This window comes from Misgurnus anguillicaudatus, chromosome 1 (assembly GCF_027580225.2).
Source record: "Misgurnus anguillicaudatus chromosome 1, ASM2758022v2, whole genome shotgun sequence".
NCBI lineage: Eukaryota > Metazoa > Chordata > Actinopteri > Cypriniformes > Cobitidae > Misgurnus > Misgurnus anguillicaudatus.
Genome location: NC_073337.2, coordinates 4,033,678 through 4,052,042, shown reverse-complemented (window position 1 = coordinate 4,052,042; position 18,365 = coordinate 4,033,678). Strand labels below are relative to the sequence as shown.

At 37.5% G+C, this 18,365-nt stretch overlaps 1 protein-coding gene across 6 annotated transcripts in view; it reads left to right on the top strand.

The window, feature by feature from the left end:
* Positions 1-18,153, top strand: part of dock4b (dedicator of cytokinesis 4b) — a 134,299-nt gene extending 116,146 nt beyond the window's left edge. For 4 of the 6 annotated variants that reach the window (XM_073853876.1, XM_073853978.1, XM_073853957.1 and 1 more), the window contains 10 exons: positions 1,891-1,974; positions 2,606-2,725; positions 2,811-2,935; positions 4,807-4,927; positions 5,594-5,675; positions 7,926-8,032; positions 10,682-10,754; positions 11,346-11,441; positions 13,456-13,517; positions 16,341-18,153. In XM_073853876.1, coding sequence (XP_073709977.1) covers positions 1,891-1,974; positions 2,606-2,725; positions 2,811-2,935; positions 4,807-4,927; positions 5,594-5,675; positions 7,926-8,032; positions 10,682-10,754; positions 11,346-11,441; positions 13,456-13,517; positions 16,341-16,763 — 1,293 coding nt within the window. In that variant the 3' untranslated portion in view covers positions 16,764-18,153. The remainder of the gene's footprint in view (positions 1-1,890; positions 1,975-2,605; positions 2,726-2,810; positions 2,936-4,806; positions 4,928-5,593; positions 5,676-7,925; positions 8,033-10,681; positions 10,755-11,345; positions 11,442-13,455; positions 13,518-16,340) is intronic. The other 2 variants (XM_073853936.1, XM_073853985.1) reach the window with 1 other exon arrangement.
* Positions 18,154-18,365: the final 212 nt, after the last annotated feature.

The window sequence follows — 18,365 nt, the reverse complement described above, 5'->3', positions numbered from 1 at the left end:
AATAATACTATATTGCATTTTTATTTATTTCAAATAAATGTAAACTGCTTTAAAAAAACGAATATTTTCACCTCCAGACACTTCCCTAAAAAACGTTGAAGTGTCTTCTTTAAAACAAAAAATTACCAAAATTAAAACCAAAATTAGGCTTCTAGACCAAAAAAAAGGCCAGAGTTATACTAATTTAAAGGTGTATATCACCTTTTCAGCAACCCCCCACTCAAAAAGGGCTGCGCCATTTAAAGGGTTAAATATGGTGAAAGCTGATCATTTGCACGCGTTTTAAAGGCTTGCAAATGTTAACGCAAAAGGAGCTAAAGTGAGCTATTTCTGTACAATTTTTATCCCACATGTGGTTGAATGTGTCCGGTCCAACTCCAATCAAACGTGATTATCCCTATGTCCTTCAAAGATCAGAACTCTTGATGTATAAACTTGAGAGAGAGTTGCGCTACTGTGTCTCATACTGTAGTCCATTTAAATACATTTAGTGAACAAAGCACTGAAAAACAACGTAATTTTCACTTTATGTGGAGTGACTGTTTATGCTGCATCTTCTTCTTGAAGCGCCGCTTGGAATTCGTCCTCCGTCTGTGTGTGTGCGCACTTGTTTAAGTGCACTCAAAAGTGCATACACGGAGAGACGCGTTTCAAAAAGCAAGCAAACAATCTTTCTGTTCCTGACAGGACACATACAAACAAAATGATCTCAAAATACCACAGTATTCTTTTTCTAATAAAAACATTTGTTAAAGATGTTTGCTTATAAATCAATAAATGACATGGCAGAAATTGTCCTTGTCTTAATTCACGTATAATGCTGAAACAAATGTAGGCATGTCAGAATTACAATTATGCCGCTTACATAATGTAGCTTTTTTTAATGTTTGATGACAAGATAGAGACTTAAGGAAAATTATGTAGACTAATAATTTAAGTTTAATGTCTTAATGATCAGCCTACTTATTTGTATGTCCCACAGCTGACATGGAACGTTATTAACCGGTTCGGGAACTTATTTTTTTGTTCTAACCGATTCAGGAACGTCAATATTAGGGTTGAACCGGAAACGTTAAAATACTGAAACAATTGGAAAAAAATCTGGTTCAAAGCCCTGCTTAAAATACATGAGACCTGATGCTAGGGCTGGACAGTAATTCCATATCAATATATTTTGCGCTATTTTTATTTTATTTTTAATGATATGGTTTCTAAACAAATGTCAGATATTTCGATATACATAACAGCAACCTGTGGCCGTTCATGTCACGTATAAAAGCGTGCGTTAATTGCGGATCAAGTCGCTTCTTTCCTTCCAAAGAGCGCTCCCGTGGAGTCTTTCGTAGCTAAGCAACCACACTCTCCGTGACTGTACCACGCGTCAAATCATATCTTTGGCAAAATTAACATAAAATTATTTATACCTAGGGGTGGGCGATAAATCGTCATCACCTGCTTTCAAATGGAGCGGCATTTACTACACAAAGCCGTATTTCACAGAGAAGCTCTGCAAATTCGCATAGATTATCGGAGGCGATTTGTCCACAATTATGAACGTGATTTTGCCGAGCTTCTCTGTGTAGTAAATGCCGCTCCATTTGAAAAGCAGGTGATGGCGATTTACTACTAACCACCCCTTTTTATAAAATTTTTATTAATTTATTTTATATGATATTGTTTTATAGGAGGAAGCTTCATAGACCTGGCAAATTCATTTGTTTAGAAGTTTGACATTCATGGTGGGCATTCTTTGAAGTTTATCCCAAGGCTTTTTTAACATTCATACCGCATCAACCGCAATTTAGAAGTATATCAGAGAAATTTTGGCCATATCGTCCAGCCCTCCCCAATGCAATGGGAAACAGAAGTTAACTCTTGTGTTTCCCGCAGGCATTTTTCGCAAAGGACTACATTACGAATCACCCAGAGGATGGAGATAAGATCAGCCGTCTCAGAGATCTCATGTTCGAGCAGGTCTGTATTATCATACTGTCAAAATTACATTTCATGTTTCTACATCATTTATGTCTAGCGTTTGAGCTTCGGTTGTTACTATTTCAAGAAGCCGGGCTTCTGTAGCTCTCACTTCTTCTCTGCACGCCCGTGCTGCTTAGTAACCAGAATCTCTCCAGAGCCGGACATCTAAAGCTGCTGTCTGGACCGTAACCATGGATATAAGCCAGTTACAGACATGAAAGAGATCTCGTATAGACTGCTGGGAAAACATCTAATTTGCTGACCATTAAATTATAAAGCAAGCCGTTTTAAAATCAACATGACTCTATTTGTATACTTTCTAAATAGATGATTTTGTCGTTTTGTGTGGGACCCAGTCTATAAAATCCAGGATGAAGTCTCTTTATCTTATTCTGAGATTTAAAGCATCAAAGTTTGATTTCAATCATTGATTTCAATATTTGACATGACCTTATGCAGTCAATATTAAATATATAGAACATAAATAAAGAACATGATCTAATATTTTTTCAGGGTAGACAACATGTTTGGCTTTATGTTACTAACCCATGTACAATGCATGTCATACTGTGTTATGTGCATCACATTATAGAAGTTAAATACATTTTGTTTAACGCTGCTCCTCTAGGCTCACATACTTGAATTTGGTTTGGCTGTGCATGAGAAATTCGTACCTCAGGACATGAAACCCCTGCACAAGAAACTAGTGGATCAGTTTCATCTCATGAAGTCCAGCCTCGGCATACAGGTAAGCATCCAAGCACTGTGATCGGTCAGAAGCGTTCATAGCTTTTCTGTTTTGGGTAACGTTTTTTATTTTCTACCTCCTGAAGGAGTTTCCAGCGTACATGCAGGCCAGCACGATTCACTTTACTAATGGAAGCCCTCGTGTCGGGAGACATTCTGCACCTAACATCTTGATTCCAGACGGAGGGGCTCGCGTGGTGGCACGACGCAGGTGATAACCTATTTTAGGCTTCTGATTGGCTTAACTATCACTCTGAATGACATGCTGCACAAATGCTGATAAATGTTTATCTGTCAGTCGCTTTTGAATAAAGCATCTAATGCATCAAGGCAAATGAATGCAATCGCAAATTTATGATGGGTGCTATAGCACAGGATGCACATATGCAGTCGTTGGTTGACCTACACTCCCAGTCAAAAGTTTAGAAACACTTGATTGAAATGTTAACTATTTTAATCTGAAGGTGTATGCTTAAATGCTTAAAATTACTTTTGTAGACAAAAATATAGCCAAACAGATTAATTTCGGTTATTAAAAATCTAAAATTTATTTTAACTCTTTCCCCGCCATTGACGAATTAAATCGTCAATTAAGAGAAAACGCTTCTCTGCCAATAACGAATATTTCAGGCACTCCATAATACCGCAATTATCTACCAGGTGGCAACTTAAAAAAAAAACCCGGAAGTATCGCCCTTTGGCAGGGGTTCTCAAAGTCTGGGCTCTGGTCCGAATCCGGACCCAAAGGGAATTTGATCCGGACCTGCGTCCACTTAATATTGCAAGTGCATACATTTCTATGTGATTGATTAAATGTGTGCATTTGCTACATTAAAAATGCATATTAAACTTGTAAACCATTCGTTTAATTTTTATTTATTTTTAGATTTCAAAGTATTCCTGGTCCGAAAATAAAACGAGTTATTTAAAAATGTCCTGTGCGACGCTGTAGCCATCACACCCAGATATTATGCACAGCTATTTCATGTAGCTATTTTATGTACTATGGCTATCAGTAACTCCTATTCTTTATTGTCATAAAAATACCTGAAAAGGTTTGAAGAACAGCAATATAAATATATCCTTAAGCCATTTCCTGGAGCTGTGTGTGTATGGTTCTTCGTCTGCAGCGCGTATTGAGTTTCTGCACGAGAGCGCCCTCTGGCTTTTGGATGTAGCGGCATTTCATCGTATTTCATTGAGAAGCATAGCAAGCATCATCGGCCAATTTATAGGTTTACCACACCTTTTTTGCCGCGGATCATCTGATGGAAGACAAACATGTGTTTCATGTTTAAATTCCTTTTAACTTTAAATGCAAAATACACTTGTTATAGAAAATACTTTTTTTCCAAACTCTTTGTGTTGATTTGTTATATAAACAAATGATTTACATAAAGTTAATACCATGCTTAACAATTTTTGTAATAACCAGTTTTTCCGGACCTATGAAAATGATGAGAATTCAGATTTGGACCTTTGAATGTAAACTTTGAGAACCCCTGCCTTAGGGCAAACAGCTGTATGTCAGTTTATGTTTTGAGGATCGCTCTGAATCTAATCTCTATCAAAAGTCTCAGCTTTTCGTTTCAAAATTTCGTGTATTTGAAGAAACCTACCCATATTTGAGAAGTGCTTTGTTTGAAAGCAAAAGGGTCTGTTGTTTCATTTGATATTGTATGTGAAGGCATTAAACTTTTGTGAAGATCATAAAAAATGCTGCCGGAGGTTGGCAACTTTTTAAAAAAATGCTGGCGGGGAAAGAGTTAAAGAGAAAATGTGTGCTGTCTAGGCTGTTGAAAACAAATGCTGCGTTACCATAGCAACTTACAGTGCATTCAAGGTTTACATTATTATCAGCATGTGTGTCCCTGAGAATCAAACCCATGACCTTTTGTGCTGCCAGTGCAATGCAATGAACACTGGAACATTGGCTAGTTGATCACTAATAAACAAAAGCAAACCGTGTTGTTTGACATCTCCCTCAACCTTTACGAAATTCTATGTTAACCATTTTATACTTGTGAAAACACTGTGTGTTATTGTAAGTGTTGTAATTGTGTTTATTTCGTGTGCATTTAGCCCCCTCAGCTACCCAGCAGCCAATCGATACTCTTCATCCTCACTTTCATCCCAGGCGTCCAACGAAGTGAGCAACATTACGGGCCAGTCGGAGAGCTCGGATGAAGTCTTCAACATGCAGGTGAGCTCGCCAGGATGCTCGGCACTTTACGGCTCCCAGCAACTGCATCACACACACACACACACACACAAATACATACAGACTGTGAGCTACTAAACCTGACTTCTCTTATCCTCGCTCGCTCTTATATCTTCTCCTGATCTCCTTTTTTCTATTTGTTCCCTCTTCTTTAATTGCCTCTCTCCTTTTCATCTCTCACTTTTAAATTCCCACTTAATCTTCCTGCGTCTTTGCTCTCATTGTGAAAATCGGATTTGTAGGTGTGAATTATGGATTGGATAGACAGATCTAACTTCTCTTTGATCCAAACCAAATGATTTTTCTGTGACCTCACCTTCATAACCCACTAGCACTTAATGGTGCATTGTGTAACTTTCTTGACAGAAATGCAATATAATCTACATAACTATATTATCATAATACATAATAAACTGTATTGTTTTTATTACCTGAGTATGAGTCGTTGTCTCAGATGATAATGTGTTTGTCCTGTGGCGACTACCTTAGCTTCTCTATGCGTTTGGAAAGGGAGGGATGAGCTGTGGACTCAGCCCTTAGTTGCAATTCACACTCTTACCACTAGATGCCGCTAAAAATCCACACAGTGGACCTTTAAGCACAGAAAACTGCTTTATTTCTCATGTATGTCATTTTTTATCTTTCCAGCCCAGTCCATCTACCTCAAGCCTCAGCTCCAATCACTCTGCTTCTCCCAATGTGATCAGCTCGGCCCCGTCCAGTGCCAGAGGTGAGACAAAACTGAGATGAGCACACAGCAGCCTTTAAACAGGCTGGCACATGTTTTTTGCCTCTATTGCAATGTGTTTGATGTACTTCAGCTTATTTTAAATGTGCTGCCACAATGCGTCATTCAGAAATCACATCACAGTCATGGGCAGGCCTATACGAAACCACTAGTGACCGTAGTTGACAGGCATAAATACCTCACACATGCTTGTGTTTGTGTTCAGTAGTAGCCTGTGTTGTTTGCTATGGCGGTTTATAATGAAAGAGAGCGCGTGAGCCATTTGATATCTGAGATGTTCGAAATAAAACTTACCACAGAGGTAAGTCTATCGACTACACATGACGCAACAGACGGCACCGTCATACAACGTGTTTAAGGAGACATTTCACAAGATGACTTTTAAGATAAATCTTCGGTGTCCCCAGAGTGCATATATGAAGTTTTAGCTCAAAATACCATATAGATAATTTATTATAACATGTTAAAATTTACACTTTGTAGGCGTGAGCAAAAATGTGCTGTTTAAATTGCAGTGCCGTGGTTGGATAGTGCAGAGTAAGGGGTGGTATTGTCCCCTTCTGACATCACAAGGGGAGCCAAATTTTAATGACCTACTTTTTCACATGCTGGCAGAGAATGGTTTACCAAAACTAAGTTACTGGGTTGATCTTTTTTACATTTTCTAGGTTGATAGAAGCACTGGGCACCCAATTATAGCACTTAAACATGAAAAAAGTCAGATTGTCATGATATGTCCCCTTTAACACCATATACTGTAAAAAAAATATGGATGTAGTGTCCATCAGGGTTCCCACGGGTCCTTGAAATCCTTGAAAGTTTGTGAATCTGGGGGAAATAATTCAAGGCCCTGGGAAGTTTTGGAAAATATATTGAAAGTGCTTCAATCTATTTTATGCAAGAAGTCCATATTATTTTAGTGTAGGATAATATCATAAAAATTCTAGACTTTTTAGGCACACGTGCTAAACTGTTCGCTTTAAATGCTTATATCTTCTGTATGCGAATGTTGATTCATACCAAAATGCCTTTTTTTGCATAGTTGTGTTTGACACATGAAAATGTCTCGGGTTACGTATGTAACTGTTGTTCCCTGAGAAGGGAACGAGACGCTGCGTCTCTCTTGCCATACTTCCTGCGTCCCTGTAACGCCGTCTTTGGCAATATTTTAGATAGTGATATACTTCTCGACTCCCGCGTCATCCCTGTCTTTGTCGTTAAGCCTCACTATTGGTTGAATTTGATATACACATTCAGATGTACTTACCCCTGGAGGTGTCCCCAAAGTGTCAACGCAGTGACGCAGCGCGAGTTCCCTCAAAAGGGAACTGTAACAATGTATCTTAAAAGGTAACACGATGTAACCTTGCTCTCACTTGTAAATGTGTCCCCACATTTAGTCCTTGAATTGGACGGTATTAGACCTGGAAAGTCCTTAAAAGGTCCTTGAATTTGAAGTTAAATAAGGTGTGGGAACCCTGATCCATGTTACAAGTTAAAATTAATAGTGGACAGGTCAACAATTTTCTACATTGAACACACTTGTGAGCTCAGCAACATAAAAATCCTAACTTAAGCTTTTTAGAAAGAGAGTGAAAATTACAATTTAAGTGCCCACATAACATATGTAAGGAGAATACGGCCAATATAAAGCCATATTACTATAGCTTACAGATATATCTGTCTCTTCTTCTCTCTTCATCGGCTTCTTATCTCTCTTCATTCAGCCTCGCTGTGATCTGTTTACTTGCAGACACAGATCATAAAAGCAGGAATACGTATGGAGACATTTATGTAATCTTACGGTTTACCCTTGGCAGCACTTCTTGCATCCGCAGGGACCGCCATAAAGCACAGGCAGACAGCCAACGTTTACGGAGAATTACAGATTGCATTAAAAGCCGCTTGAGGGGCTGTAGTGCGCTGATGGCTATCGCTGGGAACACAAGGGCGTCAACGCTTCAGTCCTATTCAGGAGGAATAGATGAGGGACAGAGTTTGCCCTCCAAACCGGTCCGGGAGTCTCTGTGAAATCGATGTCTGTCACCCCGGCGGCACAATTCTCACCCCCGCGGGTGGGAGAAGCAAGGAGGGCATCTTTATTTCATGCGCTGGCTGGTTAGCAAAGTAATGAGCGTGAGATCAGAGTCACGGTGGCTGTCTGGATGCGAGAGGATGTGTTGGTTTGTTACTGATATCACAGCCTTGCTCACACCTTCTCGCCCTTTACAGGTTCACCGCAGCTGTCAGATAAACACAAGCATTCCAGAGAAAACTGCCTCTCGCCGAGAGAGAGACCCTGCAGCGCTGTATATCCAAACCCACTGGATCCTACACAGGTGGGATATTAACTTTGGTGATCATATTCTTTAGAAACCAGACGCTATGACAGTTAAAGGAATAGATTGCCGCAGGGATGACTTTTTTTGTTGGCCACCCTGAAGTTAGCAGGACACCGGTTCCCTCGACAAAAAGACCATTCGTTTTTCACATAGACTTTTGGATTACATTACATTTTGGACTACACCACAGTCAATCAAATTCAACGTTATCACCAACAAGCTTCAGACATCTCTTTCAAACTATATTTAACACATTTAAAAACATGTTAACTGTTAAGAAAATACAGTGACACTTTCAATAGAGCCCATCTTTATAATGTATTATAGCTCCCTTTAAAATTGTTTATAAGTAATTATTACTATATTTATATAACACATATAGCTCATTATAAGAACAGTTATAGCTACATTTTATAATATTTTTATTATTACTTATAAGTGATATATATATATATATATATATATATATATATATATATATATATATATATATATATATATATATATATATATATATATATATAAATATATATATATATATATATAAATATATATATATATATATATATATATATATGTGTGTGTATATATATATATATATATATATATATATATATATATATATATATATATATATATATATATATATATATATGTATATATATATATGTATATATATGTATATATATGTATATATATGTATATATATGTATATATATGTATATATATGTATATATATGTATATATATGTATATATATATATATATATATATATATTTTATGTTCTTATATATTTTATATATATTTTTTTTATGTTCTTAATCCATTATACACTGATTTATAAGTATTAATTACTCATATACTTCCATGAGTGTATGTTTAAAGACGCAGTCTGCATTGTTATAGTGTCATTATAGTTACGACTTTTAGTAAGGCAGATTTAGTTATTTGCCAAATAACTTGTTGTGTAGCCAAGTCATAATACAGTTATTAACCTCTATAAATGCATTATTGATGACTTTAAGTATAGTTAAAGCATAGAATACAAATGTTAGGAAATCATGAGGATGTTAATCATTATCCATTTTAACTCTTTCCCTGCCATTGATGAGTTATCTTGTCAAATAAAGGGACACTCCACTTTTTTTGAAAATATTCTCATTTTCCAGCTCCCCTAGAGTTAAACATTTGATTTTTACCGTTTTGGACTCCATTCAGCTGATCTCCGGGTCTGGCGCTAGCACTTTTAGCATAGCTTAGCATAATCCATTGAATCTGATTAGACCATTAGCATCACGCTAAAACATAACCAAAGAGTTTCGATATTTTTCCTATTTAAAACTTGACTCTTCTGTAGTTACATCGTGTACTAAGACTGACAGAAAATTTAAAAAGTTGTGATTTTCTAGGCAGATATGGGTAGGACTATACTCTCATTCTGATGTAATAATCAAGGACTTTGCTGTCGTAACATGGCTGCAGCAGGTGTAGTGATATTACACAGTGCCTGAAAATAGTCCCCTGCTATTAAGAGTTACCAAGGGGACTATATTCGTCTGCTGCGTAATATCATTGCACCTCCTGCAGCTGTGTTACGGCAGCAAAGTCCTTGATTATTACGCCAGAATGAGAGTATAGTTCCTAGCCATATCGGCCTAGAAAATCACAACTTAAAATTTTCTGTCGGTCTTAGTACACAATGTAACTACAGAAGAGTCAAGTTTTAAATAGAAAAAATATCAAAACTCCGGTTATTTTTTAGCGTGATGCTAATGGTATAATCAGATTCAATGGATTATGCTAAGATATGCTAAGGGTGCTAGCGCCAGACCCGGAGATCAGCTGAATGGATTCCAGAACTGTAAAAATCGGGTGTTTAACTCTAGGGGAGCTGGAGGGTGAGCCTATTTTCAAAAAAAGTGGAGTGTCCCTTTAAGAGAAAACATTTTCCTTCCAATGACGCTTTCCTGACAAGTTTTTACAGTAATCCGCTATTATCTACTAGATGGCACTCTTATACAATTTATAAAAACTGAAGCAAAAACAATTTAACAACATTTTAAACTCCGTGTATGTTTTGATCATCGCTCTCAATCTGATCTCTAACATAATTCCTTTACAAAAATGCAATTATTTCAGCTTTTTGCTCAAAATTTGGTACTTTTGAAGAAACCCATATTTAAGAGGTTATAAAAAGAGAACAAATGAAGATAGGATGAAATGTTTCTTTCCAAAGGGTCTGTTTTTTCATTTCATAATGTTTGATTAGTGTTGGAGCTAAACTTTGCAGGACAGTGGCCCATCTAGGACCAGGAATGCCCACTCCTGCCCTAAACGGGCAAACTGTTCTACAGAGCGTGTTTCGACCCTATGTTCTCTCAGACAAGGACGTGTTTGTCCTGTGGGAGCTACCGTAGCTTCTCTATGCATTTCAAAATTGAGGTTGATTGCAATTTTGAATCTTACCGCTAAAATCCCACACTGGACCTTTAACATTATGTCCAAGGTACCACAAAATAGGTGTACTCTACCAAGTCATGTTTACAAATAGGACTGGAGTTGTATCACAGGAAAGATGGACAACCTCAACATTTCTGTCCTAAACAATAGACAAATCAACTTATTTAACCTAATCCTCTTTTACAGAGACCTGTTCCTCACCCGATGGGAGATTCCTCTTTGCCACGCAGTGACCCCAACATCTCCGCCCCTGATAAAGGTGAGTGTTTTATTTGTGCACATGAGTCTCTATGCACCTGATGTGTTTTAAGCGATAGCGACTGACAGCCTTTGTGTGTTGTTGTCACAAATAATTTTATGTTTATACCCATTCAAAGAGGAGATTTTGAGTAGACGACTCGCTCAGTTTATCTTCTTTTAATGTTAACTTTTAGGAGAAACATTTACTTTACAAAACATTGCCGAGTTATTACAACCAATCATTTTCAGTATAATTTTACCCTGTCTGTATCTGTTCATGATGGTATTCTTCTATGTAAAACAGTGGATACATTTGATCTGATTTACAAAATGTACAACTTTATTTGATGTTTGCCTTACAAATTAACAAAATGTACATCTGTTGGTCTTTTGAAACCAAGTTATCCAAATTTAGTTTTAATGTATAATCTTAAACATCTAATTTAGGTTTGTTTTTATTAACTTGAGTTGATTCTTGCTATGAACAGAGCCACAAATGCTAAAAAAGAAACAAAGCAAGATCCCATAATCTTATAAAACAAGTGAATTTTCTCCCTGTCACTTTGAATTTGAATGAATATACCTGAAATGCATGTTTTGTGTGTGAAAGTGGTCAAATCTGCACCGAGTAGCTGGAGTCTAGACACATCGCTCTCTGACTCTAATGGAAAGTGTCCACCTGTCCCTCCTAGACCCCCTTATACAGGTAAAGCAAAAATCAGCTTCGACAGATCCTGTAGGCTGACACAAATGTTTTCAAAACCTTTTAACTCTCACATCCTCCACTCTTTCTTCTAAAGTCTCCCTAAAGTCAGTTTTTCTCCTGGTTTTTCTCTCGTCTTGGGGGCTGCCGGTTGGAAACGTCGGTGGGATGTGTACAGTCTCGCTTTTGTGTACTGTTGAAAATGTCTGATATTATAATCCAGCTTGATGAGTTATTGTCTTTAATCTGCATGACTCATTAACCACAAACACAAAACTAAAATTGCACTTGTTGATGTCTCTGATTTTTCAAACGTGCACCTGCATTCACAACTTCAGGCAGTTTTGCCTTCTCATTTATGGACACAAAATGATATATTTTAAAGGTGCCGTAGAATGTAAAGTTGTATTTAGCTAGGCATAGATGAATAATAAGAGCTCTGTACATGGTAATGAAATATTGTGATCCCCAACATTAAATGACCCTTTCAAATAAGGTAATAATAGGTCATTTCATTCTAAAGGCAAATCCTAGGGTTGTAAATGAACATGTAAAAACATTTCTGGATCATTTTTGCACTTAATAAAGCCACATACATTCTATGTAGATATTACAGAACAATTTAACATAATATTTCAATGTATTCTTTGGCACCTTTAATGAATGTCCTTTCTTTCAATGTCAATTGTCGTTGTGGATGTGGTCAACTTCTAAATACACAGCTCTTTATCAATTGATATTCAAAACCTTTTGTGTTTCATTATTGAAGATCTTGCAGGCTTGGAGATGATGTTGAACTATTTTACATTAAACACTCTCAGAAGAAAAGGTACATGAAGGTACAAAAGTTGTCACTGGGGTTGTACCTTTTCAAAAAGTACACTTTTGTACCTCAAAGGTATATATCTCCACCTAAAAGTGTATACATTAGGCCAGGGGTCGGCAAGTAACTTTGGCCGCGGGCCAATATTTTTTTAGCCAGTAGATGGCGGGCCAGCTGCTGTTGCCACACTTACTTGTCTTATTTACGTGTTTAGTGCAATTTTTTTTTTTATTATTTATCAGTGCGTTATACCCAAATAATTAATAATGAAAAAAGTTCAAAAGTCTGACTTTAAGCGAATGAGAATTACAGGAGAGCATGGTTGCTATTCAAACCCTTATCTGTTATAAATTATTTCATTGGTATGTCTGGTAAAGTGTTCAATTAAAATTGTCTAAACCCGTTTCATTCATTTTTTCTATTTTTGATTTGAGCGCACAATCATAAAATTTTAAATTGAGTCGTTATTAGTTTTTTCATTTTAATTCAGGAAATAAATAGAAAATCAAGTCGTTTTTCTTTATTTTCATTTTGGTTTTAAAGGTGCAATGTGTAATTTTTAGAAGGATCTCTTCACAAAAATGCTAAATAATATACAAAACTATATTATCAGGGGTGTATAAAGACCTTTCACAATAAACTGTTATGTTTTTATTACCTTAGAATGAGATGTTTTTATCTACATACACAGAGGGTCCCCTTACATGGAAGTCGCCGTTTTGTGCCGCCAAGTTTTTACAGAAGCTCTTAACAGACAAACTTTTTTATTAAGTTGCCTCCAATGATGACATTTTTGTCCTGTGTTGGCTACCGTAGCTTCTCTATGTGCTTCAAAAGCAAGGGGTGAGCAGTGGACTGAGCCGTTGGTTGCAATTTGCAACCTCACCACTAGATGCCGCTAAAATTTACACACTGCACCTTTAATTTGAAAAACGATTGAATTAATGATCTACATTGTAAACCTTTATTGTAAAATAAAAACAGTCTGATTAAAAAAAAAAAACGGATTTCCAAAATAATCCAGCGGGCCAGAAAATATTTCTAGCGGGCCTGTTGCCGACCCCTCCATTAGGCTTTTTTTAAATGCACCGTCCCAGTGACAAAAGGGTTACATTACAACGTTTGTACCTTTTTTCTGAGAGTGCACAGACTTTGATTATTTACTAGATTGTTGACACTTGTGTCCCTTCATAGGATCTCCTGCCAGGACCACGAGATCACAGTCCCCTGTAATGTCATCGCGTTCACCTCGGAAGGTATGACCTTTATCTTGTTGTCTGGGTTTTGACCTTTGATGTTTTTGTCGGGGTTTACTGTGCTGTCTAGGGACTTTTAAACGGGTCAGGCTTTAAACAGTCCAACTGGGCCAAAGATTAGTAATGGACACGACGTGTATATTTGTGCCAGACCTCAACAGAAATTTCCAATGCATCTTGCTGAGCGACACGGCAGAGATCCATATTTCATATATCTTTTTGTTAAAAGTCTTGCTGGTAATGTTAGTCAAGTGACCTGGTTGTGACACCAGCATCCAGATCACAACAGATTTTAAAGAGAAGTTAAAAAAGTAGTTTTCTCATGTTTTTCTAAACTTGTATGATTTTTTTTCTGATGAACACAAAAGAAGATATTTTGATAAATGATGGTAAGCACACTGCTGATGGTAACCATCGACTTCCATAGTAGGAAAAATAAATATGGTGGAAGGAAATGATTACCATCAGCTGTGTGCTTCCCATCATTTATCAAAATATCTTCTTTTGTGTTCATCAGAAAATATACATTTATACAGGATTACAACAACATGAAGATAAGAAAATGATTTTCATTTTTGGGTGAACTATCCCAAAGCTCATCCAAAATAGAAAAAAATTCTCTCATTATTTGTTGTATGTGCCTTTGCAGTTGAACATGAACAAATAATTTTATGGATAATTTTATAATTGCAGGCACATTTGGTGTCCAAAGAATGTTTTTTTTTCTGTTTTTTTTTTCAAATGGTTATTAATAATTTATATAATTTGGTGCTCATTGTCACAGAGATGTTACAGGCCATAACAATATAATATTTTAGGTAAAAGTGTCTTTTTTAGTTGAAACCCCCTATAACAGTGCTTGTCAAACTGGGGTCCGGGGCCCCCAGGGGGGCCTTGAGATGGTACCGGGGGGCCCCAGTTTTCTGAAATTTTATAAAATACATTAATTTTATCATGAATTCTGTGTAATTAAACCTAAAAAATAAGGCTACTAACCAACAGCACTACTTTGTATAACTTAATATGTTTTGTTTAATTAAAATGTTACATTTTAGAACAGTTTTTTGTCATAAATTTTCTTTGGGGAGGCCATGAAGGAATGCACCGTACACAAGGGGGGGCCGCATGCGGAAAAAGTTTGAGAACCACTGCCCTATAAGATAACATGATGTCATTTTAAACCAAAACTATTTGTTTGTGTTCAACTGAAAATGAATTCATATGCATCTGGGATGGGATGGGGTTGGTGTATAAATTATGCATTTTCACATTTGGGTGAACTATTTTTTAACCCATGGAAATAGCATTTTTAGAGTATTTGTTTAAAACTGTTTTACATTTCCCATGAATCACCCCACTGGGGTTGTTTTTTGACTTTGCCTACTCCAGAGAGTGAAAAACAAACATGACAATATCCACGGTTATAAAGGTGCACCAGTCGCACGTGTATGTATTCAGTTTCTTAATTGCCATATCTGTATATAGCCGAATTATCCAAGTTGAAGTTTTTTTGCTGGAAGTTCTCCCAGTAGGGCCGTCACACTAAATAGCTTTATTCAGTTAAATGAAGTCTTTGAAACAGCTGCAGTCTTATTTGCAGATATAATTGCTTAGAAATTATTTTCATAATAAAAAGAGACGGTTTGGTCTCGTAAGAACGGTTTTAAAATTGCACAGTATTATACTTTGGCATTTCGGTGCACACGTTAGCTCTATTAGGCGGAAAGTTGCTTCGTTTATATTTGATGGTTATCCATTATGGCTGACTGCAAGTAAAATGAGATTATCTTTGGACAAAAGTCAGATCTTTGTATGCACAACTAAGTTGCTTAAAGGTGCACTGTGTAACTTTTAGGAGGATCTCTTGACAGAAATGCAATATAATATACATAAATACATTATAAGTGCTGTAAAATGACCGTACAAAATGAACTGTATTGTTTATATTATCTAATGCTACGTACACACCAAATGCGGGGCATCGCCTTACTCGCTCTAGATTACTCGTGGGATTTAACTTCGTGTCATGCGAATTTTTCGCTCGAATATTTCCAACTTGGATGAAGACGCGTTTGAGTCGAATAGCGCGGGTTTTTGCGGCAAACGTGCCGCCCATATCGCATCATTCGCTTTGCCCCACGCGAGGACGCGTCTGATCACGTCTTTGCATTGACTTTGTATGTAATCTACTCGCGCAAATCATTAAACTCACATCTGGTGTGAACCCACAGTTAGAAAACGCCGTCGGTCCACTTACATGGAAGTTGCGGTCATGTTTCTACAGTAGCCCTTAAAGGTGCAGTGTGTAATTTTTGACAGGAATGCTAAATAATATACAAAACTATATTATCAGAACCGTTATGTGTTTATTACCTTAGAATGAGACGTTTTTATCTACATACACCGAGGGTCCCCTTACATTTTGTGCCGCCATGTTTTTACAGAAGCTTTTAACGGACAAACGTTTTTACTAAGTTGTCTCTTGCGATGACATGTTTGTCCGGTGGTGGCTACCGTAGCTTCTCTATGTGTTTCAAAAGCTAGAGGTGAGCAGTGGACTGAGCCTTGAGTTGCAATTCGCAACCTCGCCACTAGATGCCGCTAAAATTTACACACTGAACCTTTAACGGACAAATTGGTCTATTAAAGTGTGCTTCTCATCACTATGTTGTCTCAGACGATGACGTGCTTGTCCTGTGGTGGCTACTGTAGCTTCTATATGCATTTCGAAAGCGAGGGGTGAGCCGGGGACTAAGCCGTTGGTTGCAATTAGCAATCCTTTAAAGCATCACGCCTTATTTATGTCTCTTATTATATTTGCAGAGTTCAGCCCCCTCTTTCACCCCATCACCCACAGAGTGCCAGTCCACAGGAATGGTGTCTAATTCTCCAGTCCTTTCCGGAAGCTACAGCAGTGGCATTTCGTCCCTCAGTCGCTGTAGCGTCTCCGAGGCCTCGGGCACAGAGAACACGCCGGGAGACCACGCCCTCCCGAACTCCGCCTCCAGCGGCTCCGACGAGTTCTTTCGCCGGGAGAACAAGACCCCGCCTCCTTACAGCATCCACGACCGAAACAACCCCCGGAGACCAGTGCCGTATCCGCCAAGCCTGTCGGTTCTCCCCAACGTGGACGCACCGCCCGTTCCCCCGAAACCGCATCAAATACGAAAGCCGGAGCTGGAGCCGCGGCGGCCCGATCCGTTTCCCAGACCCAGACCCATTCCGAGGAAAGTCTCACAGCTCTAACAATGCATTCCAATGCAAGGTCCCACCATTTGCACATTTGAGAACCTTACAATTCTCAGTATAGATAAATGTAAAAATAGACTGTGGATATTTTTATTATATGGATACGGGGTATAACTGCATTTTATGCACTTTTCTTAAATCTTAATATACTGGTTCAAATAACCCTAATTTGTCAATGCTAATACGTAGACATGTTCTGCCTTAAAAATGGTCTTTTTATTAACGATTTAAATCACCTTGTACTTTTTATATAGACAAAAGGTGCTAGAAGTCCTCTATATTAATGTAACGTTTTTATGAGGATTTAATTTGGTTGCTGACAAATCGGTAAACTGACATCTTTGTATTGACTAATTTGAAATGCGATGTCGTATCTCCGCCCATCTGTGTAATTGACAAGGGTCCACCAACCCAGAAAACATTGATGGTTTCTTTGGAGTTTGAATGCTTTGAAACGCCATATGCGATCAAAATGATTCCTAACAAGGGGTTTCCGCATGGAGCACAAAGTAGTAATGGAGTTTTGCCAAAGAAACAGGTGGGATGTGAGCAAATGGGTGCCCTGAACCGGAAGGTGCTTTATTAGGATGCAAATGGAGTGTTAGACATCCACTGTAAAGACTAGCGGACCATTTCACGGCACTGTCACCGTAACGCAGCTGGTTGTCTGAAAGACGACTTTTTTTTTTTTTTGGAGCCAAGTGGGGTACATCTCTGTATAAGAGCTTGAAAGGTACTTTATCTGCCTGTTGAGATTTTTTAAAGCTCCCTTTGCCTGTGTTCTGATCCAAACTTGATCGGCACCTTTATGCTTCACATACTAATAAAAAGTACAGATAATAAACATGTACAGTAGGTGGTAGCGCTATGAAATAAATTAAAATATTAAGATATATATATTACACATATACCTAAACATCATCAGTGTGCATGCACTGCTCATACAGTATAGTGTCAAATCTGCAGAGGCGTTCATGAATGTGTGTGCGTCATGCATGGTTTGATTTTTATTTTATCAAATTTTGTGCGAATTTTGCCAAGTAAAAAATCATGTATGCAGAGAGAAAAAGCAACTGCACAATGTCAGTACGGGATCACCCGATACAGTACGACGTCCCTGTATGTTTTATATTCTGTATTGATCATCTTTTTATGATAAAAATCATTACTGTAAATTAACCTGACGGTTGTAATTATATATGCCAAATACATTATCTTGTCTAGTGTACATACTGTGTTTTTAACAGATCAAGTGTAGCTATAACAATTTTCCAGCTTTGAATGTTCAAACAGATGATAAATGTCAAATATTTATGTTTTTGCAAATGCGCCTAACACATTTACATCCTAATGATTCCCTGTCTAATAAACATTTTCAACTATCACACTTTGATGTAACAGTTCATTGCATTTTCCTCTAAAGGTTAACAGGCGCTCATAAAGAAGCAATTTTCTTCTGTATTTCTTGCAGTAAAATAACAAACCGAATGAGTAACGCAGTTAGAAACCAATTCACTGAAGTGAGGCGTCTTGAAACGTAAATAGAGTGAATGTATGTATATAAGTGTGAGGTTAAACTCCTTGACAGCCCGATGGGCC